This window comes from Brachypodium distachyon, chromosome 2 (genome assembly GCF_000005505.3).
Source record: "Brachypodium distachyon strain Bd21 chromosome 2, Brachypodium_distachyon_v3.0, whole genome shotgun sequence".
In the NCBI taxonomy this organism is placed as follows: domain Eukaryota; kingdom Viridiplantae; phylum Streptophyta; class Magnoliopsida; order Poales; family Poaceae; genus Brachypodium; species Brachypodium distachyon.
In genome coordinates this window covers 46557540-46580404 of record NC_016132.3, presented here as the reverse complement: position 1 = coordinate 46580404, position 22865 = coordinate 46557540, and the positions used below count along the sequence as shown (strand labels likewise).

At 46.2% G+C, this 22865-nt stretch overlaps 2 protein-coding genes across 3 annotated transcripts; both read left to right on the top strand.

The window, feature by feature from the left end:
- Positions 1-1004: 1004 nt before the first annotated feature.
- LOC100829184 (serine/threonine-protein kinase EDR1) lies at positions 1005-11993 on the top strand. Of its 2 annotated transcripts, none has more exons than XM_010233832.2 (17): positions 1005-1492; positions 2887-3199; positions 3871-4074; positions 4349-4537; positions 4667-4926; positions 6010-6093; positions 6990-7082; positions 7564-7656; positions 8242-8337; positions 8912-9032; positions 9138-9411; positions 10204-10327; positions 10419-10438; positions 10533-10689; positions 10985-11273; positions 11480-11552; positions 11680-11993. In XM_010233832.2, the coding sequence occupies exons 2-17, from the start codon at positions 2927-2929 to the stop codon at positions 11760-11762; spliced, it is 2433 nt and encodes an 810-aa protein (XP_010232134.1). In that variant the 5' UTR covers positions 1005-1492; positions 2887-2926; the 3' UTR covers positions 11763-11993. The 2 variants fall into 2 exon arrangements, with proteins under 2 accessions (XP_010232134.1, XP_010232133.1); XM_010233831.2 differs by having other exon boundaries at positions 1129-1492; positions 2834-3199.
- Positions 11994-14067: 2074 nt separating this feature from the next.
- LOC104583315 (vegetative cell wall protein gp1) lies at positions 14068-15307 on the top strand. The gene is made up of 3 exons (XM_014898635.2): positions 14068-14758; positions 14879-15001; positions 15098-15307. The coding sequence occupies exons 1-3, from the start codon at positions 14122-14124 to the stop codon at positions 15109-15111; spliced, it is 774 nt and encodes a 257-aa protein (XP_014754121.1). The 5' UTR covers positions 14068-14121; the 3' UTR covers positions 15112-15307.
- Positions 15308-22865: the final 7558 nt, after the last annotated feature.

Below are 22865 nucleotides of genomic sequence, written 5' to 3'. Positions count from 1 at the left end.
CTATCTTTAACATGTCTTGGCAGTTGGCACAAGCTTGCTTCGGTGTATTCTAGAAAAAAGAAAAAAAATACAACGGTGTGAGGTCAGAAGACACGACAACGGAAGAAAGCAGTGCATGAATATGAAATCAACAAATATCAATTCGCATAAACATGCAAGGTATCCGTGACCCAATATTGGTTGTGATACTCCATCAAATTAATAGGAGATAAACAAGAAATCGATTTGTATGTATATATTTAATGTCTTTAAACTTTTATAATCAATGTGAAACATAATCTTCTTGATAACTGTATAAATGGTATTTAATGAAATAACAATAACAATACATAATCCTCATCCTCATAATGCCATGAAGATAAGATTTCAAAATCAAGTGAGATTTTTCGCACACAACATAAGTGAGATCAAATTAAAAAAGATACTCCATCCGTTCCTTAAAATATGGCACATTTTGTTTCCACCCTTTGACTAAAGATTACTCCATCAATACCCGCAAAAAAAAGAGATTACTCCATCAACGTGTGACTTATGTGATATAAATCAAAAACCATAACAAGTACTTTTGAATACGAATATGATATCAATTTTATTTCCCAAAAAGTATATATATATTAATAGACTAATTTTGATCAAAGGCCCGGTCAAAGAAAACAAAACACGCCATATTTTGTAGGAACAAATAGAGTGTTCCCTCCGTCCCATATTAAGTGACTCAAATTTGCTCAAATATGAATGTATTATACACAAAAAAGTCTAGATAATGTAATATTTCGTCACTTAATATTGGACGGAGGGTGTATAAGATAAAATTAGTAGCTCCAATTCTCCTTCAAATAATAATAATAATACAGCACACGAGTAAATGGTTCAACATTAACCATGTTATAAATGAAAATCTCGCAGTAAATGCAGTTTACTTGCAATAAAAACCATATACACACATCACACAACACAGGAACAAAGTGTGCCTACAAAGCCACCGTCAACCCCCCTGGGCTCCTGGCTGCTCTGCCATTCCCCGCACAAAGCCAGGCAAAGGCAGTGCGGGCCGACGCGACGCCTCCCCTCCACAGCTGGAGCCGCCGTACTTTTTAATCTTCTCACCCGCGTCCTCCGCTCTCGTCTCTCGTCGTCCCTCCCGGCTACCGGGTTTGAAGTCTCAGCTCCCAGTTACTTCCTCCTCTTCCTCTTCCGTCCGCTCCACCGCGCCGCGCCGCGCGCAGGCTGCTCGATCGCTGGCTCGCTGCCCACCTACCGTACCAGCCCACCTACCGCCTCTCTAAATCCACCGTGCAATCGAGCCCGCGTCGCGCTGCCGCTCCCAAATCCCGAAGCCGCTGGACGCGCCGCTCCTCCTTCCAGTTCCACCGAAGCGAAGCAGCCCAACCTCGGACTCTCCGCCGCCGCGTTCTCCTCCTTCGGCACTGCCCTCTGCTGGATTGGCGTGGAGCGGGGAGGAGATCCACCTTGACTTTATCTTCTCCTGTTGGTAAGCCGGCGCTCACTTCTCTGGGATTCGTTTCGCTCTGATCTAGCCTCTTTGTTCGGGTCTGCGCTGTGAGAAATCGAATCCGAATATATCTGGCATGTTCTGTCCGTTTAGGGTAAATGCGTCCGTACTGGAATACTCACTGCAGCTGCGGATTCGTTTGCTAGTACTCCATTAGTCCACTAGTGTACACCGTCCATTCGTATGATTCGTTTCTTGTTTGTTCAGCGCGCGCGAGATCTTAACGGTGTTGTTGTCCTGTGACCCCGTAGAATTGAACTCGAGGTGCAGACGCCCCTTGTTGTTCCCATTTTGGCCATAAATAGCTGCGGGAGCTAAGGCGTGAGCTATAGTTCTAAGCCATTGCATGGTAGTTTATGCAATTGTGGACAGTACTATGGTTACTGTACGTTGGTGTGAGTGATCTGCTTAACTTTTTCCCTGTTTTACTGGAGGTTTACTGTGAGTTCCCAAGTTCAGGTAAATAAGAGCCTGGATCTAGAAACGTAAAGTGTATGCAGCGATGCATTCTGTACTGGGGGAGGATCCTGTTATTGACGTGCTAGAATAATTCACGACAATTTTTTGCTGGTAACATGAACAGCGTGTGTTGCTCATAACGTTTAGTTGGATAAAATGTGAGTAACTAGAATTGCAGCTGTTGCTGCAACAGGCTTGCAGGTTACCTTGGAATTTTGTGACGAGACATGGCAAACTTTCACGTGATGACATTTCGGGTTGGATTCTTTTCTGGAAGCTAATTTCCATCAGGATGCACATCAGCTGATGATATTTGATTGAGTTCTATTTAGTTGCCAGTCCTTAATTGTACACCGCGGACTGAGCTTTACTAATGATGAAGGTTGCCCTTTGTCTTGGGCAAGGCCAAAGCCTCACGCAGTTCACATGTCCTCACTCTTTTCAGTTGGATGTTACTATCAAGTGGTTTTGTTGATTAACAAGTACTTTGCTTTTCCTTCTGAAGTTCTGCAGATATTGCTGTACTTCAAAACGTCTGTTAATCTATCGTGCATTTTTTTTGTGCTAAAAAGACAATTCCCTCTGCACAATTAGCTTTTCTATTGGACCAAGTGTACAGATGGGTGTATAGATGGGTTTGGAGTAAGCAAACCTGAGTTGCTTATCACTGAAAGTATTTTTTTAAGTATTTGGTTTTTCTTGCAGAGCTGCCAACCAGTTTGGTGGCATTGTAGATGGGATGAAGAATTCCTGTACAAATAATTAGATATAAGAAAAGCTCTGCATAAGCCTCCTTCAAGAGTTTTGTCTGAGTGGTTTCTGATTTTCTTGAGATTTATATTAAGTTTTAACTTCTTGCAGATATCAACCATATTGATTAGTGGTCATACTGAATACAAAGTTTTGTCGTATAGCTTATGTTAGCATGCAAAAGATGGTGCGCATGGGATTCAAATGAGGGACTACACCGTCCGAGCAATGGATGAAGCACCAACTAGTTCTGGGCAATCTGAAGCTACTTCATGTGAACCTAGTTGGTGGCCGCCAGACCTCTTGGACAAGATAGAATCTGTTGCCATATCAAGAAAACAAGAAGTTTTGGTTGATAAAGAATCCCGAATCATTTTGGCTAATTCAAGGTCCTCGTCCTGGAAGGCTTCTCAATTACTGTGGTCAACAGGAACTTATTCAGGGTTTATACCCAATGGTTTCTATTCAATCATTCCGGTGAGGTCTCCCTCTCAGTAACCGTTGTTTGTTCTTTGCAGACATATTCCTGACTTCCTGTAAAATAACGACAGTAGATTATTTGTGCATGTCATGCGGCTTTTGAGTTAGATTTTCCCAAATACTCACTCTGCTCCTAAATAGAAGATGTTCTACCTTTGTCCTTGGTAGAACTTCTAACATCTTTAACTCTAGTTTTTTAGATGATTTACAACACTAGATTAGTTTTATTAAATCCGTCATGATATATATCTTCGTAGTATGCTTATTTGATATGGTTTAGTACTTTAGTACATCTTTCTATAAACTTGGTCAAACTTTAAAAGGTTTGATGTAGGAAAAAGCTAGATTTTAGGAACAGTGGTGGTACATGTCAAGGACTTTCTGAAGAAGATGCTTAATTATTAAAGCCTCACTAGGTTATGAAGCGCCACAGTTTCATGGTACATGAAACATGTCAACCTTCCAAATGTATTTGTTGTGTGAGGAGTCAGATTCCTAGGTCTAACAAATTAGTGATCACTGGAAAAGTGCTATAATTTGGAATTCTGATTTAGCAACGATGTTTTTCTTTTAGCCACATTATTAAGTCTTGGATAATTTAGAGAAAGTTTTGCTTTTGTTTTATTTCTCTGTGGTTATGTTTTCCACCTGTAATGCAATTCATACAGGATAAAAAGCTGAAGGAGTGTTTCCCAACAATACCATCACTGAATGAGCTTCAAACTCTCGAAGCAGATGGGCTTAGGACTGACATAATTGTTGTAGACGCTGAGAAGGATAAGAAGATTTTCATGTTAAAGCAGCTTAGTGCTGCGCTTGTGAAAGGATTGAACTCTAGTCCAGCTTTAGTGATAAAGAAGATAGCAGGTTTGGTAAGTTTCACAAACTGGATACAACTATGTATTTTTCGCATGTTCAATTCCTCATTGGAGCTAAACATCATAGTCATTGCTTGGTCATTATTATTGCATGATTCTTGGGTACTGTTGATGCTTAATGGATTTGTAAAACTAATCTGTGTTAAAAACAATTGCATAGAGGTACAGTTTAAGTTAGCCCTTGCATCAATCACATCAAGGTTGAGTTTTAAAGTATTAGCTTATCGGTTTATGCATATTTAACATTTAGCAAGTTAATCCCAAACAGGTTTTTGACTGCTTCAAGGGTCAAAACCCTGATGTTAGTCCAGGAAGAGCTGCAACCGAAGATACTCATTTCTTTGGAAATAAAGGACCACAACTTCTTGGACAGATAAGGCATGGATCATGCCGACCCCGAGCTATCCTATTTAAAGTTCTTGCAGATGCTGTTGGCCTTGAGAGTAAACTTGTGGTGGTATGTTGACACCCTTTCTTGTTCTTTTGTTTATTTCAGGTGTTTCTTTGTACATCTTTTATAATATTCTCTTCACGTTAAATATATGATAAAAATAACTTCAAATACTTTAAACCATGTCTTTCATAGGGTCTACCTGATGACGGTGCAGATGGATTTGTCGATTCGTACAAACATATGTCTGTGGTAGTTCCTCTGAATTCTATGGAGCTGCTGGTTGATCTTATGCGATTTCCAGGCCAGTTGATTCCTTTTTCAGCCAAGGCTATCTTTACTTCGCATATCTCTGCTGCGGGTGAGAGTGATTCAGCTGAAAATGACTCATGTGATTCCCCCCTTGAGCCCAATAGCCCTCTGTATGGATTATCTGATAAAGTTGAAGCTGAAGGGTATGTTTATGCATAAAATTTCTCCTCTTAGCTGTGTGACTCAGGCCTTTGTTATTTTTTTTCCAGTATCTCAATGAGTATCATGATAGATAATTAATAGTTCCCTCCCTGGAGAAAATATTGTTTTGTCACTGATGGCTCTTACTAATATTGAGTGGTTCACACGTTTTAACGGATGAAATTCTATCTTAAACCTTTGAATAGATACTAGGTCACTAGGATCATATGGTTAAAGAAAAAAAAATCAATATAGTGAAGGGTAACAACCGTCATAGCTTGTGTTGTTGGATAGGCTAGGAGCCTATGAGGGATTTTGAAACATAATCATGCTAGAAGTGTAACATTATAATTATTCCAGCATAGGATTTGTTGAAACCAATTAGGAGTAGTATTTGGTAAGACAGATGGTAATGGGAACATCGGATGACATTCTATCTTGAACCTTTGTATGGATACTAGGATCATATGGTTAAAGACAAAAAAATTAATATAGTTAAGCGTAACAACCGTCATAGCTTGTGTTGTTGGGTAGGCTAGGAGCCTATGAGGGATTTTCAAACATAACCATGCAATAGAAGTGTAATATTGATAATTATTCCATCGTAGGATTTGTTGAAACCAAATGATATTTTGTAAGACAGATGGTGATTGGAACATCATGGGTTGCATGATAGATACAGACAGAAGTGAATCTTCACACTGGCAGCAATAGAAGCTGAGATAGGTTATTGGCATGAAGAGGAAATATAGAGCATCCGAGAACAATTAGATGGGAAGTTTATAACTGATAACATCAACCAAATACAGAAATTATACAGAAGAAAGCCGATCATGGGCAACTTTTATCATATAGCTGTTGTGGTAAATGTTCCATTCGAAAGGCAGAGAGATCTTGTAAAATAGTTGTAATAACATAGAGAAGTTGACATGCTCGGATATATCATATATGAAAGAAACCATCTGTCAGTTGTATTGGTCATTTCTTTTGTTTGTTGCTTGCAATCCTTATATTTACTTTTTTTTAACATTCTAGAGTGCATATCTTTAGCAAGATAAAAACATTCCTTCTCTATCTCAGTGCAGAATTGAAGCTTCATCAAATCTATCTGGACGTTCATTGCGTAATACGATGTTGAGATCAAGAACGTTTTCAGAGGGGAAATTAAGGTACCACCTCATGATATAACATTATTTACTGTTAATTACTTCAGTACACCACTTATGGAAGATAGTTTATGTATCTCGTCACTTACAAAGGGCAGTTTGGTACTTTTTACTGATTATATCAGTATCACTACAAGGATAATAATCGTTTTTATTGCAACATGAGCGCTACATTATGCATAAATCTATGTACATGCATGCAGTGAATGTTTCTATGCCTGCATGCAGAATTAGAAAGCAAGTTAATGTTCCAAGCCAATGTTACATCATTGTAAATTTTGGTCGTTAGTGATTTGTTGGTGAAAATGATGCACTAGCAGGCGTGTTTGATGAAAAAAAATATGTTTACATCATACTCTAGGGTCATCACGACATGCATCTTATCGCTGCAATGCCATCTTGGCTTGGGCCAGCACTTACCACATCGAGTGTCTTGTAGAAGAGGCACGAGACTTGGTGCCAGATCCGTGCCTCGCAGCAGGAGGTGCAAGATCTTGCACTTTATGGATCACGTCCGGCAGTAGGAAGTAGATCAGTGTGGCTGGTATGAGTCTGGAGTCAGAGTCCGAAGGATTCCTAGGCTGAGGGGTGGGATCAGGTGGGGAATTTCTGAGGTGTAGGGACTAGGGAGAGAGAAATGGGGAGGGGAGTGGTAATGTAAACCTGGAATTAATCATATTACCCTTCATAACTTCAGTTGTTCACTTGTTCTAACTCCCACCATTGATCTGCGTTGAAACTTGTAAACAATTCAAAAAAAAAAGGGGTGGGGGGTGGGGTCCGAAGTATATCTCTTGTTTGTTTTGTCAGAATGTATACAATGATCTGTTACCTGTGTTGATAGTTTTGACTGCCTTTTTCATTGCATTTTCTGAGAAATTGTTGGTTGTTTAAACCAGCACATCATGTAGTGAGCCCAATATCGCAAATGCATTTTGGAGGCGAAGCCAGAGGAAAGGAGTTGCTGAAGAACCTCGTTGTGCTAGTTCAAGGTTTGCATTCAAACTCTACCTTTAGTAATGTTCTATAATCTCTCGTGTTGTTGTTCTTTCCCTGTAACCTTATTGAAGAAAACTACTGTGGTATTTTCACCGATGGTTGAGCACATCGGTTTTAGGTGCTGTGTCTTGTTTATAGATTTGGGGGATTACATGTGGAGGATCGACATGCTGGTTTGTTTGATTTGCAAAATGTACTCATACATACTTTCCAAAAATCATCACTAGTTTGTATATCAAAACTTACCACTACTATTTCCATGTTACTTCACAATTTTACACGTTTACAGTTTATATGCGGTATGCCTTCCTGTGTTACCAAATGTACTTAGTAGTGAGTATTCTGTATTCTCTTACATGATGGGAACCACAATTCCACAAGCATATTTCTATTGTTTCTTTGTGCCCACCTACCAGTTTCACAATGTATCTGTGTTCTTACGGGATACTTCTATCAAATTTTTCCCTGGTGTAGTCCTGAGCATCCATTAATGAGGGCAAAGGGAAGATCTATACTTAGTGGTGAGAGGCAATCATTTCAAGAATACACTGATGGAGTTACATCAAGGTTTGCCAGCTATTCTTTTGTGGGTGCAGTGTTACATTTTTTTAATGTGTTTGCCGTCAAAACTAATCTCCATAGTGCATTGATTCAACACTTTGTTTCAACTGGTCAGCTTGACTGCCTACTGTCATAAATTACTATTGCTGGCTTCTTTACTCTGTTGTGTTTTGGGGGTTTTCCTCTCTTATTCGCTGCTAGCAGGCACTAGCAGTGGCAACCATATGGTTCGATATATATGTAGGAAGTGATGTAAGTTCTCTAAAAGAAGAAGAAAAAGCGGAAGTGAATGCAAGTGTTGCACGCAATTGTCATTGAAATATACCTATTTTTGTGTGCTTCTCATAATGAAAACTAGCTTGAAAGAAGGTTTTGATATAATTTTGATCTCCACCAATACATCATGGTTCTGGTTTTCTGTGATGTAAATTGATTTTTGGGAAACCAAATTAATCTGCATTCTCTAGCTTTGCAAGGACCAAGAACTCATATTTTGTCGGTTTTCCTTTCCTTTTGAGAAGTTTCTTAAAAAAAGTAAAAAATTGTCTGAATAGCAACTCCATTTTTTAATAAAGCATTACAAGCTTGCAGATCAGATGATCCAGGTGGCACTACTATACCTACCCCTCGAAGAATTAGAAGAAGAAGCATTAGCATCACACCGGAGATTGGAGATGATATCGTGAGGTAATTCCTATTTTGAACTATAAGGCAAGTTGCATAACTGTATCAGAAGTTGTGTAGGTGTACCCGTTGCCTTCACTGACTCAAGATTCAAGAGTCAGTGCACATTTTGGTCATGGCTGTGTTTAGATGCTAGATACTCCCTCCGTTCCTTAAATTAGGGCGTATATATGTTTTCTTGAACCGAGCCTTTGACCAATGATTACTCTATCGACGTGTGACTTGTGTGATACAAATCATAACTATAAACAGTACTTTTGAATACGAATACAATGTTACTCCCTCTGATCCTAATTAATTGTCGAAATATTACATGTATCTAGAGACATTTTAGGCATAGATACATCCATATTTATGCAAATTTGAGACAATTAATATGGATCGGAAGGAGTATAAATTTTATTTCACAAAAAGTATATATTAATAGACTATTTTTTGGTCAAAGGCTTGGTCAAAGGAAACAATATAGGCCACAATTTAAGGAACGGAGGGAGTATACTAGAGTATGCGTATGTGTTCTGTCAGTTATCCTCAGTGAGCATCAAATATTTATTGTTCAAATCTTAAATCCTGACAGGGCAGTTCGGGCTATGAATGAAACATTAAAGCAGAATCGCCTCCAAAGGGATCATGTTAATGATGGTTCATGCTCATATATTAGTGAGGACACAAGCAATGCACATGACTGCCCAAACAAAGTACATTCTTGTTTCATTGTTTTATGTTGGCTTTTTTCTCTTGTGGCATGTAAGTGTCATTTGAACGTCATCAGCTTGGGCTTATAATTTCATTTTCTTCCTTAGGATGATAAATCTGGTCGAGATGTTGCTACCAATAATGGCTTGAGAAACCGAACCTGTTCTACTCAGAAAGCTATGTCATTGCCTACTTCTCCTCATGACTATGAGGGTGGAATTTCTGAAACAAGTGATAATTGTGATTTTATAAGCAAAGAAAAGATGGTATTCGCATGGAACAAGGTTTTGCAAAGCTCCCCATTTAATAAACCTTTATTGCCTTTTCAAGAGTGGAACATAGATTTCTCTGAGCTGACAATTGGTACGCGGGTTGGAATAGGCAAGTCATCTCAAACTTCCTCAGATAAATTTACTACTCTCTCCGATCCATAATAAGTGTCTCAGATTTAGTACAAAATTAGTACAAAGCTGTACAAAGTCTGAGACATTTATTATGGATCAGAGGGAGTATTGTAGACTTGCTGATCCATTTTCTTTGAAGTGGACCTCTCCCATTCTTGTACTGTGCTTCTATAATTTGCAATGATATGCATTTGCTGCTTTTACTATGATGTGATCTCTTTCCAATATGCATTCCAATCAACGGAGTTTGAAAATCGGGTATAATTGTCAAGTCCCTATAATTGTGCCTTGAATTTTTTTTTGTTATCTACTCCTTAGCTATCGTTAAGTGCTTAAGATTATCAAATCAATCGAATCCAGTGTCTCCCAAGTATTACACGCTATGTCTTGATACTGTTATACCCTTCTTTATATTTTGACTTTATTGAAGCTATCATATAATTCTATTACTGTTTTACTCAAAATTCATTAGAGCATTAAAGTTGAACAGTAGAGTAGTCTTGCCATCTTTATTGAGGGCATTAAATGGAGGCTATTCACCCCTGATAGCTAGAAACAATAAAGTAGGCATGCTAACCGGCATGGTGATACACATTGAAACCTGTTTGACCATTTAATAGTCACCATATTTCCAATCTTCTGTTTTCATCTCAACTGGAAATTCTCTAGCTTGAAATGGTCTGTTTTACTTTGCATTGTTGTCCTTCAGAATTTCTTTAAGCCTGACAAAAGCTTACAGAACTCACCTTTTGTTGAAATGCTTCATCAGGATTCTTTGGAGAGGTTTTCCGTGGTATATGGAATGGCACTGATGTCGCCATCAAAGTATTTCTAGAGCAGGATCTGACAACTGAAAACATGGAAGATTTTTGCAATGAGATATACATCCTGAGGTACCTAACTACTCTGCTTCAATAATGTGGTTAACCTTCTGTTTTTCATCATCCTTGTGATTACTTTAATAATTTTACTATTTCCTTTCAGCCGGCTGCGACATCCAAATGGTAAGAGTTCACTTTAACAAATGCAAACTATAATCTGAAACTACAATCTCAGCATGTCCTGGCTAGATATCAACTTCTGTATTCTCTTCTGTAGTTATATTGTTTCTTGGGGCATGCATGGTACCTCCACACCTATCAATGGTTACTGAATATATGGAAATGGGATCACTGTACTATCTCATCCATATGAGTGGTCAGAAAAAGAAGCTCAGTTGGCGTAGGAGACTGAAGATTATTCGTGATATATGCAGGTTGGCTCTTTCCCTGCATAGAATAAATGTTATTCCTCTGATCCTAAATTCTTGACTCAAATTTCCCAAATATGATGTATCTATTCTTAAAAAGTGTCTAGATACATGTAATATTTCGACAACAATTTAGGATCGGAGGGAGTACTATATACTATCTATTAGCTGTTATTTAATATCCTGGAACTTGTAACAAAATACATTTGATGCAATTCTCTTGTCATCTGGAGCTTAATCTTGTTCCAGCTCTGACCTATTATCATTAATTGATCATCTGAAAGAAATTATTTTGGTAAAGGGGATTGATGTGCATACACCGGATGAAGATAGTTCACAGAGACCTGAAAAGTGCTAACTGCCTGGTGAATAAGCATTGGACTGTCAAGATATGTGACTTCGGTCTTTCTCGAGCGATGACAGATAGTCCTATGACGGATAACTCCTCTGCTGGCACACCAGAATGGATGGCCCCTGAGCTAATAAGGAATGAACCCTTCTCAGAGAAATGTGACATTTTCAGCCTTGGTGTGATAATGTGGGAGCTGTGCACATTGAGTCGCCCATGGGATGGGATCTCCCCAGTTCAAGTAAGCATTCGTCCACTTTCTTCAAAATGTCCACAACATGCATGAACATCCTGAAATCTTCTCTTAAATGAGCATATGAGCTCATCTACCATTGTTAATCTTTCATGGTGCTTGCCTATTTCTCTATGGTTATTGTATATGTTAGTGGGCAAGCATTGTTTTGGCTTGGAATTGTTGACTGACCTTGATGACCTTGCCTTTTCAAGGTGGTATACGCAGTTGCTAATGAAGGGTCACGGCTTGAAATACCTGAAGGACCTCTTGGCAAGTTAATTGCAGGTAATGGGGCTTTTAATTTTGAAGTGTGGTTTCTATGGAGCAAAACTAGACTCAGTTGAGCCAATGTTCGTCTGCTATGTGCTGTCATGTAGTTCCATCTTAGCAACAATTATTTCTCTTACCGCAGATTGCTGGGCAGAACCCCAAGATCGGCCGAGCTGCCAGGAAATACTTACCCGCTTGCTCGACTGTGAATACTCTACCAGCTGAGATAAAACTGACAAAACTAGTTCGCTCCCCGCCACCCAGTGCGTTCAGAGGTGGGACAGTTTCTTGTATAAAACTTGTAAAAATATAGCCTCTTAATCTTGCAGACCGGCTTGAACTTGTATACTTTGGCTGCATATCGGCGATCGTTTCTTTCAAAATTGTAAAGAAAAAACATGTTTCTCCATTTATAGAAGAATATCGAAGGATTGCCAGGTAGTGCGTCCACAGATCTGTTGTTTCTTTGTTTGAGAATTTTCCTAGGTACATCTGATTGAAGCGACAACTAAGTTGAACAGATCTTTGTTTTGGGGGAAAGAGATCTTTATATTACTCTAATAATTATATGACCATCTGAGAACATGCCAAGGCGGACCTGGTACGGCCATGGTTCAAAAAAGCGCTAAGCGTTAAGCGAGCAGTGAGGCACCGCTTAGAGGAATTGAAGTTTAAGTGTTTCGTACAGACTCTGTTTTTGAGAAATTGGCATGATTCTTGGAGGAAATCAAGAGGAATTGGAGAATTTGGAGGGACTCTGTTGCCCGCCTAGAAAAAATTGGCGGGATTCTTGAAGAAAATCAAGAGGAATTGGAGAAATTGGCGGAATCCTTGAAAACATCAAGGGGAATTGGAGAAATTGGTGAGATTTTGTTGTTCGCTCGGGAGAAATTGGCGGGTCCTCGGAGGAAATGAAGGGGAATTGAAGAAATTGGAGGGATCCTTGGTGGGAATCAGGCGGGAGAGAGAGAAGCCACCCTGCAGAAGAGAATTTTGCTAATGGGCCTTATCACCGCTTAATTAGGCGCTTAGGGCCTCCACAGTGTGTGCCAAATAGCTTTTGGCACCGGCAAACATCACTGGAGAGGTGTTGCCAAATTACCGAAAGAGGGAACCGGAGCACGAAGGTGATCCGATGCCAAATTAATTTTCATCAATACAATAATCGGCGGTTGGGGAAGAGCAGCGGCAAATCTGCGCGAGGTGTGCCGTCGGCGGGCCCAGAGGACTGGGCGGGGCGGAGCCGTCGGGTGGAAGCGGCGGCGGCCCAGAGGGTAGGCGGGGCGTGGAGGCGGTGGCGCTCGCCGGGCGGGAGCGCCGGGTGGAGGTGGCGGCGGTCCAGAGGCTGAGCGGAGGCGCTGTGAGGTGGTCTGGGCGGAGGCGCTGGACGGCTGGGCAGAGGCCAGAGGCGTTCAAGATGTTGCGTTCGTGACTTCGTGAGGAAGAAAAGATAAGAAAGAAAGAAATAATATTTAATTTATAATGGGTCCTTCTTGTCAGTCAATTAGGCATCTCTCACACTCGAGCACAAAGCCAAATTTAACTCCGATGCCAAATGATGCTTACCTGGCCGGTTTGGCTTTTGGCACACTGTGAAGGCCCTTAGGGCCTAAACGAGGCGTTTTCCCACTGATTAAAACTTTTGCTCGCTTAAGCGACGTTTTTTTGAACCATGGGTACGGCAATGGCCAGGTATCCTCGTGCAAACCACACATATTGCCCAGTTAATTTTTGTTGCCACACGTTATACAATCACACATATTCCTCACTTAATTTGTGTGTACGCATCTAGTATCATAGAGAATGATTTGTAACCAGCTGTCCTGTGCACCCTGGTAGCACAACCTTGGTCAGCCTAGCTTAGCAACAATTCTTTTTTGTAATGATGATTAGCAACAATTCTTTAGAGTAACTTGTCTCGCAGCTTCGATCTGGTTGCACACTGCATACATCTCGCTAAAGCTCTTCGTGCACAGCTGGATTAACCAAAAGTCACTAGTGGTTGGCATGCGTTTTCCTCATTTCATGTCTATGAAGATTTGTTTGTTAATGACCAGTGACAACCCTTGATTTTGATTTTAGTCGACTCACAAGTCCAAACCCAGTGCCATGATCAACCAAAGTTTTTTTTAACACGTTGCCCGATCTATTACATCAGGGGGGTTTGAATCTGAACGGCAGCACTGCTTTAAATTTGAAAGACACACTATCGCAAGTCACGAGGATGCATAGGTTTGGTGGTTTTCAGATCTCTAAAGTAGAGTCCCATGTCTTCAGACTGGCGCTCTTTAAATCTCTACGACTTTATCTGAAAACCGAAAGATAATCAGGTGCTTAAGCCTTAAGGTGAATGGACTGTTGTCTATTTTCGTAGAGACGATGGAAACCAGAGGCACAACTTGTAAGGATACGAGATTCAAAGTATTGCACGGATTTAAAATTCTATCTCCACCCAGGAGGGGCCAGGACCTGGAGCACTATAAATTGAGCACCAGATAACACCTCGTCCTCCACCATCGAACAACTCACATCGTCCTAAACCCTCCCTCCCTCCGGCCTCCACCACACGCCGCGCAAGCCGGCCATGGCGCTGTCAAAGTTCACCGCCCTGTTCTTTGTTTTCGCCTTCGTGGCAGCAGCGAGAGTTCAAGGATTCGAGGAAGCTGCCGCAGCCGCAGATCACCAAGTGCCTGAGCTATCGTCCCAAGCTCAAGCTGCCGCTGCCGCTGGGTCCGGAGGCTTTCCTGGCTTTCCATTGCCTCAGATCCCTGGCTTCCCATTGCCTCAGATCCCTGGCTTCCCATTGCCTCAGATCCCTGGCTTCCCATTGCCGTTGCCTCAGATCCCTGGTTTGCCTAGCTTTCCTTTCCCGCCACTGCCTCAGTTCCCTGGCTTCCCACCGTTGTTTGGCGCGCCGGGCGGCGCTCCGCCGTCCCCCGGTCTGCCAACGCCACCTCCACCACCGGCCGAGTGCCTGACGCCGTTGACGGCCATGGCGCCATGCATGGATTACCTCACAAACATCACAGTGCCGGCGCCCCCGGGCATGTGCTGCAATGGCCTCAAGTCGGTCGTCAGCAAGGCGCCCATCTGCCTCTGCCACGGCATGAACGGCGGCATGAGCAAGCTCTTCCCCAAGCCCATCGACCCGATCCGCATGCTCATCCTTCCGGCCAGATGCGGCACCGTGATACCGATACAGAACTTCTTCATGTGCGCTAGTAAGTTACCATCCTATAACTCTGTCTTGCATATTTGCAGAGTTTCGCTCAGTTTCTTTATGTGCATGGATTCTTTCTTATATCTGTTTCGAGGAGTTAACTTGTTGATGGATTTGACAGCCCAACCCTTGCCGCCACTGACGCCGCCTGCCTCTCCTGCTTCTCCCGTGTCACCCGCGCCCCCGCTGACGACTCCTGCCTCTCCAGCAGCGCCTGCTACTTCTCCCGTGTCACCACCTCCAGGTAATCATTTTTTTTATATATATATATATATACTTGGCTTAATTCTGTGCAATGTTATGACTTGTCCTCTAATTCCCTTTTGATTTTGTCTTTCAGAGGGATCACCATAGTAGCAACAGGATGATGGTTTCGTCGAGGACTACCCAAAGACTTTCGATTAGTTTTGTTCAGATATATAGAGTACCGATTTGTTCAGATATAGTACCAACGATATGATCCCATCGTTCAGGATTTAGCGACTAGTCATTCATAAGTATAGTAATGTATAGGTCTCCGTTTCCATCGTCAATTGGACAATATACTCGTACATGCTTTGTTACTGAAGCTCTTCAAGTTCCTATTATTTTTTGAGAATTTTTGAGAATCCTTCAAAGTATATTAATTATTGATGTCTTGCATTGCGTGATGGCCTAAAAATGCTGGATTGGTTTGTATACGTGCGTGTGTGTTGCTTCTACCTATAGATACTTACAGTCTTATAAATCAAACTAGAGAAATTTATTTCCCGAGTCCCAGCATTTGACAACTTTTTCGTGGATGGATCGATCAATCGTTCATATATCTCTAGCTTGTTTCTCCGTTGTGGAAAGCTAAACTTCCCCTATGCATTAAAATCTGGTTGTTGATTTGGCATGATCCGGTTTCTAGCTACCAAACTAGCTAAGACAATATGAATAAGAGAAAATAGATCGAACAATACCTTGTCAGCAGGAAGAATCGATTCTTCATCATTTGGGTGTCTGCTGGCTATGTCTAGAGTGTAATTAGTTCTGTCACTGGTGCTAGAGCTAGACCGCATAGTTTTTCTCATTTCTTCAGATGGTTCCTCCCATACCCTGTGGTTTCATCCAATATTCAGTTGGTGGGTCTTGTAGCTGGAGTATTTGGAAAAGAAGAAATATAGTGTGTTTTGAACATAGTTTGATCAAATCTTTGGCTGGGCGCTTATGTTATGCTTGTGCCTTTCTCACTTACTAGGCAGGATTGCAGAAACCCATGGACCAAGACATGGTGTTGGAGGGTGCAAACTGCAAAGGTCTGCAAGCAGTTACTATGTAAGTTCATGAACAGGGGAGAGGCGAGGAAAAGTTCTTCGTATTGAGGGCCCCAGAGGCGATGCAAATTCACGGGAGAATGGTGCCCGGTAATGTTCACCGTTGGAAAACTCTGGCCTTGTTTTAGTTTCTGCCTTTCACAAGTCTGTTTGTTTGTGTGGTTATTTGCTTTACTTTCAGATTTCCGTTTGTGTTATGTACCATAGAAACCTTGTGAACCTTGCGCGCTCTCTTATGCTTAATAATGGAATACGGCCACGGTTGCGAGCGTTTGGAAAAAAAAAGTTTCTTGTGACCGGCTATGCTGTAATTGGCTCAATATTGAATGTGACAAAAGGCATTGTACTGGTTCAACAACGGACCGGAAGAAGATCAGAGGAGAAGGCAAACAGTATCGGGTTGGGCTGTTGGATACTTGGATTAGAAACCCAACCGACAATGGAGTTCTATTTTTCCAATTTTCTCATAATTTTTACTAATGGTATGCTGTTAAAAAGAATTTTAGAATCATACATGTTGTGTGTTTAAGAGTCACCCAATTATACAAGATAGCATAATAAATGCAGCTCGCTATATTAGCATTTTCTAGAATTCTTTACTCTCAAACATATAGTATCACGGTCTCACGGGCGGATGAACCAGTAGGGCAAGGTAGGGCGGCTGCACTACCAAACGGCATGGAGTGAGAGAATCAAATGAGAGATCAACCCAGCGGTAGCACTCGAGCGAGGAGGAAGACGAGCGGCAGCGGGATGGAGACGCAGGGATGGCGGCACTCGCGGGAGGAGGAAGACGAGCTACGGGGTTGGGGTGCTCGGCAGCGAGATGGGCCAGAGGGAGTGAAGGTTGCCAAGGAAAATAAGGAAGGAAAAAAGAGACCCCTCCAGCCCACGTGAAAAAAAAGTAGTCTCAGAATTATGTGATGTAAGAATTTGTTTTTCTTTTGAGAACTTCATATATTTCCTCGTTCTTTTAAGCACAGCTCATGAGGTGTTTTTTCTGACTTTTTTACCATGCGAATTCATTTTTCTTTGTAGACTTTGTTTATTTTCTCATTCTTTTAAGCACGGCTCATGAAGTGTTTTTTTTTCCGACTTTTACGACGTTGTTTCCAACACAGATCCAATTAACTTAACAACATAGAGTTGGACCTCTTGTGGTGATGTAGACATGTAGTCGAAGAGCTCTATACTGTCTGCACTCATGGGAGATGCAAATCTTATTTTCCTACAAACCTCGTTGAGTCGGGTCACTCAACTATTAATACCATTGTAGTCGACAAGGCCACTACTAACCAACTCTAAGATACACATACTTGGTCAAACACATCTGACTCTTTCGAATTTAGCTTCGGCCTCTTTTAAATCACGTCCCAAATAAGTATAAATTTGACCGGAAAGTGTCGCACCGGTGGCACCTGGGGAACCACCGCTGCGCGATGCGTGGGCCCCGTTCTTGAGTTCTCGGGAAGGTTTCATCCCGGGCAGCGTCTACGAGTAGCCCGGCAAGCTACCAGCCCGGAAGAGTTAGCGGGGCTTCGGGGAATATTCCCGCCTGGGCACCTCACGGGAAGCCGCTTCCCGGGGGGAGGTTCCCGGGTGCGTTGGGCCCGGGCGCTTCCCGGGGAGCGACTTGCCGGGACAGGGAGTTCCCGGGCACAGGCCCCCGCCTCAAGCGTGGGGCCCAGTAGGCGACACTTGTAGCCCATGCACCGTAGCGCTTGTGGCATCCCCTTGAGTATAAAAAGAGGACCCCCGCCAACGGTCAAAGGGTTGGAATCTCAGTTGGTTCCAGGAGACGGTAGGGTTCGGTTGAGTTCGATCAGCCGATAGTTAGCCTCTAGCATTAGCAAAGATGGTAGGGAGTACCTAGCCAAAGGGAGAGGGTACCCGGGAACTTGCCCGGCAACCTGTAAACACTTGATTCAAAACCAATACCAGCTCAGACAAGCAGAACGTAGGGTTTTACACCTCCGGGTGGCCCGAACCTGGGTAAAAACGTGCGTGTACCTGTTCTTTGATTAGCGCGCACTTTTATTACTTCATCTCGCCGGCCCCGCAGGGCCTCATCGGCCGTGCCAGCGATCGCCGGGGCGAACCCTGACGCCCCTGCTGAACCTAAAAGGGGGCTGTGACCGCACGGCCCCGGTGTCGGAGCACCGTGCGACGACATCTGGTGCGCCAGGTAGGGGGCGCGGGAGAAGAGCTTGTCGGTGATCGCCGGTAGCATCGTTTGCATCGACGTCGGCCTCGCCTTCTTCGCCGACGAGACTAGTCGGCATGCCCCCCAAGCGGGCTGGTGATCCTCGTATAGACCCGCGTGAAGCCCCAGCGGTGCACACGCGGTCGCATGACATGCGACCCGAGTCGGGGGCTCAGGAGAACCCCGAGCCCTCGAGGGTGCAGCAAACACAGCTGCCTCCCCCGCCTCCTCGGCCGTCGGCCGACAATCGGCCGAGGGGACCGGCTGCCCCCAGTGCCGGGGCCAGTTGCGCGAGCACTCACGGTGCCGCCCGCGCCGGGCAGCGGGTTGAGTCGCGGGCCGAGGATGCTCCACGGCAGCGGCACCAGGAGCATACCGCGTCGCGGGCGACCCCTGGGGGTTCGCATCCTGCGCACCCGGAGGCGTCCGGGGCCAGAGCGGGAAGCAGCCGCTCAGGAAACCGGCTGCCCCCCGCACGAACCCCGACGGAAGCCATCATCGCCGCGCGCGTCATGGTGCGGTACGAACCGCAGCAAGGCACGCCAGCGCACGAGACGTGGGGCGAGGAGTTAGAAGCGCTTCTCGCCCTGGCCGCCCAGTAGCCGCAAGGCGAGGGCGCCCCAGTAGGCTCCGGCCACGGGCAGAACCCGGAGCGCGAGGACGCGCCACTCGCCTCGTGACAGGGGGAGAACCCTCCCCCTCCGCAGGGAGGCCAAGGAGACGGGGGCCCGGAGGGGTCCTCGAACTCGTCGCCCACCGTTCCGGGGGGCGATGCGCGCGGCATGTTGAATTCCCGCAAGCAAGAGGATTTGCGCTAGCGCTTGGAGCGCCGGCGCAGGCGCGAGGTAGAGCGCCAGCGCCCACAGGAGCAGGAAGACGCTCCCATGGGCCCCGAGGATGGTTGCACTGCGTTCACGCGCGAGTTGCGGCGGGTGACGTGGCCCCGTAAGTTCCGAGCGCCCGCGCTCGGTACGTACGACGGGACCGCCAACCCCAAGGATTTCCTCCTGACCTACACGTTGGATATGCACGCCATCAGCGCCGACGACAAGGTCAGGGCCAACTAGTTCCCGATGGTCCTAAAAGGATCAGCGCGAACCTGACTGCTCAACTCGCTCGCCGGGTGCATCGCCACTTGGGCGAACCTGCGCGAGCAGTTCATGAGCGCGTTCCAGGGCGGCAATAAGCGCCCGGGAACCATGGCGGAGCTGCACACTATTGTGCAGAAGCTGGGAGAGACATTGCGGGCCTCCGTCAACCGCTTCTCCAACCTCTCGTATTCCATCCCAGAGGTAGAGGCGACTGCCATCATCAACACCTTCGCCATCAACATCCGCGATCTCAAGATGCGCGAGAAGCTGAGCATGCATCGGATCCGGGCGATGCAGGACCTGTACGCCCTGGCGCACAAATGCGCCATGGCCGAGGAAGGGCGCTTAGCGCAATGGGATCCTTGGTCGGCCAGCGCTGATCAAGTTCATGGCGGCCACGCATTACGCCTATGGCGTGATGAAGATGCCGTCCGTCTATGCAGTCCTCTCCATTAGGTGCGACCTCAAGGACGCAGCCTGGTGCGTCGGCGAAGTCGTCCGGGCCGCTGCCGCAGCTGACGCCGGCGACGAGGATGCTGCCGGAGACGACAGCTTGCCGGGCGATGCCCCGGCAACGAAGAAGGCTTGCGCTACCCCGGCAGAGCCTGCCGGGGGAGGCGCAAGCTTGAGCTCGCGCCCCGGCAAGGGGCAGGGGCTCCGGGAGGAGGCCGCCTAGGTGAAGAAGCTGCCCCTCCAAGCCGGCGACAAAGAGTGCACCGTTACCGTCGGTGCGAACCTTACTGCTGAATAGGAAAGCCCCCTCATCACCTTCCTCCGGGATAATGCCGACGTGTTCGCTTGGGAACCGTCGGATCTTCCCGGAGTCCCCAGGGAGGTGATTGAGCATCGACTCGCGGTGCGCCCGGATGTGCGCCCCGTCAAGCAGAAGATTCGGCGGCAAGCACAAGAGCGTAAGGATTTCATCAAGCAAGTGGTGGACAAGCTCAAGGCTGCCGGGGCGATCAGGGAAGTTCTGTACCCTACTTGGCTGGCTAACCCTGTAGTAGTGCCTAAAGCAGGGAATAAGCTTCGCATGTGTGTAGATTTTACTGATCTTAATCGCGCATGCCCCAAGGATCCCTTCCCTGTACCCCGTAAGGATCAAATAGTTGATTCTACCGCTGGTTGTGACTTGCGGAGTTTTCTGGATGCTTTCTCCGGCTACCATCAAATCAAGATGGCGGTCGAGGATGAGGAAAATACAATGTTCATCACCCCGGTTGGCTGTTATTGTTATACATGCATGCCTTTGGGGTTGAAGAACGCGGGCTCCACATTTCAGCGCGCCCTGCGCGAATGTTTGGGGCCCCAGTTAGGCCGCAACGCAGAGGCCTACATGGACGACATCGTCATCAAATCGAAGCGTGCGGACTCGCTGATTGATGACCTGTGGGAGACGTTTGACAACCTCCGCAGGATCAAGCTCAAGCTGAACGCCGAAAAGTGTACCTTCCGTGTCAACTCTGGGCAACTTCTGGGTTTCTTGGTTTCACACACGAGGATACAGGCCAACCCGAGCAAGATAGAAGCCATCGAGAAGATGGAGGCCGCCCACAAGGTGAAGGATATCCAGTGCCTCAACGGCTGTGTTGCCGCGCTGGGACGTTTCATCTCCAGGCTGGGCGAGTGTGCCCTGCCTTTCTTCAAGGTGATGAAGAAGAAGGGTCCAGTCGACTGGACTCCCGATGCCGAGGCGGCTTTCCGGGAACTCAAACAGTACTTGAGGTCGCCGCCCGTTGTCGTCGCCCCCAAGCCGGGCGAGCCGCTGCTACTCTACCTAGCGGCGACTGACCAGGTGGTCAGCTCGGTGCTGGTTGCCGAGAGGGAGGAAGATGCCCCGGGGGCTGAGGCGGCGGGGCAGGGGGGCGAGCGGCCCCCGGCAACTGCCTCGGACCCAGCTACCACGCCCGAGTCGGCAACCTCGGCACCGCGGAAGCGGTTGGTGTAGCACCCGGTGTACTTCGTCAGTACGGTGCTGCGCGATGCACGGACGAGGTACCCGCAAGTACAGAAGCTCCTTCTGGGGATTCTCCTTGCGTCCCGCAAGCTGCGCCAGTACTTTCAGGCGCACCGCGTCACGGTGGTGTCCGGGTTCTGCGTTGAGCGGGCCCTCACCAACCGTGAGGCCACCGGGAGGGTGGCCGAATGGAGGATGGAGTTGTCGGAGTTCGACCTCCATTTCGCCAACTCCAAAAGCATTAAGAGCTCGGCCTTGGCGGACTTCGTCGCTGAATGGACGTCCACAGGCGTGGAAGAAAGCGAGTTGGAGACCAGCCTGTCCGGCAAGCTGGACGAGGGCCACTGGGTCCTCTACTTTGACGGTGCGTTCAGTCTTCAAGGAGGGGGCGCTGGAGTCGTCATCGAGTCACCGACAGGGGGCCAGTTGAGGTTCGCTGTTCAACTCGACTTTGCGAACTCCACCAACAACACGGCGGAGTACGAGGGCCTGCTTGCCGGGTTGCGGGCGGCGATCGCCCTCGACATTAAGCACCTAGTTGTTCGCGGCGATTCCCAGCTCGTGATCAACCAGGTGAACAAGGACTACGACTGCCCGCAAATGGCACCGTACGTGGAGGAGGTCCGCAAGCTAGAGCGTAAGTTCAAAGGTTTGCGTTTCGAGCACGTCAAGCGGAAGGATAACTTCGCTGCTGACGAGCTGGCCAAGATAGCAGCAGAGCGCCGGAAACCTCCGGGGGGGGGGTGTTCTGTCAGAAGCAAGCGGCTCCTTCAGTCGCCCCCCAGCCGGCTGCCGGGGACGCCCCTCCGGCAACCGAAGGAACCCTTGCAGCAGCAGGGGTCCATGTCGCTGACACAGCGGCATGCGTTGGCAGGGAGGTCCCTCTCTGGGCGGAAGAGTGTTGGGTTCGTTGCATAGGAAACAAAAATTTTCCTACGAGAAGTGCGGAAGAAACCCAAGAATATATATACTAGATGTATGTAACGAGAGGGATCATGAACACCATACCCTCGTAGACCGCTAAGCGTTACGATCACGAGATCGTTGTTGGTGTAGTGGAACTTTCAATGAGATCAATCTCAGTGCCGAACGGACAGCACCTCCTTGGTATCCACACGTTCAGCTTCACGTTGTCTCCTCCTTCCTCGATCCAGCAAGCGAGAGGGAGAGGTAGACGAGATCCCGGCAGCACAACGGCGTGGTGACTATGGTGAATATTCTCACGGGCAGGGCTACGCCGTGCGCGTGAGAAGAGGAGGAGAGGAGGGCTCAGGGGAGAGAGATCCAACTGAAAGCTTGGGGTGTCTCTCTCCCTTGCCCCCCCTTCTATTTATATAGGGGTAGAGGAGGCGTGGCCGGCCAGGACTATCCCGTGGCCAGGACTCTCCGGCGGCCAGGACTCTCATGCGGCCAGGACTCTCCCGCGGCCAGGACTCTCATGCGGCCAGGACGTGGGCTAGCCCCTCGGCCCATTAAGGCCAGGGTGCTCCCTCACAGGCCCATTTAGCCCAGGGATAGGTGGGCCTCAAGGTGGAACCCTCCGGATCCCTCTGGAACCT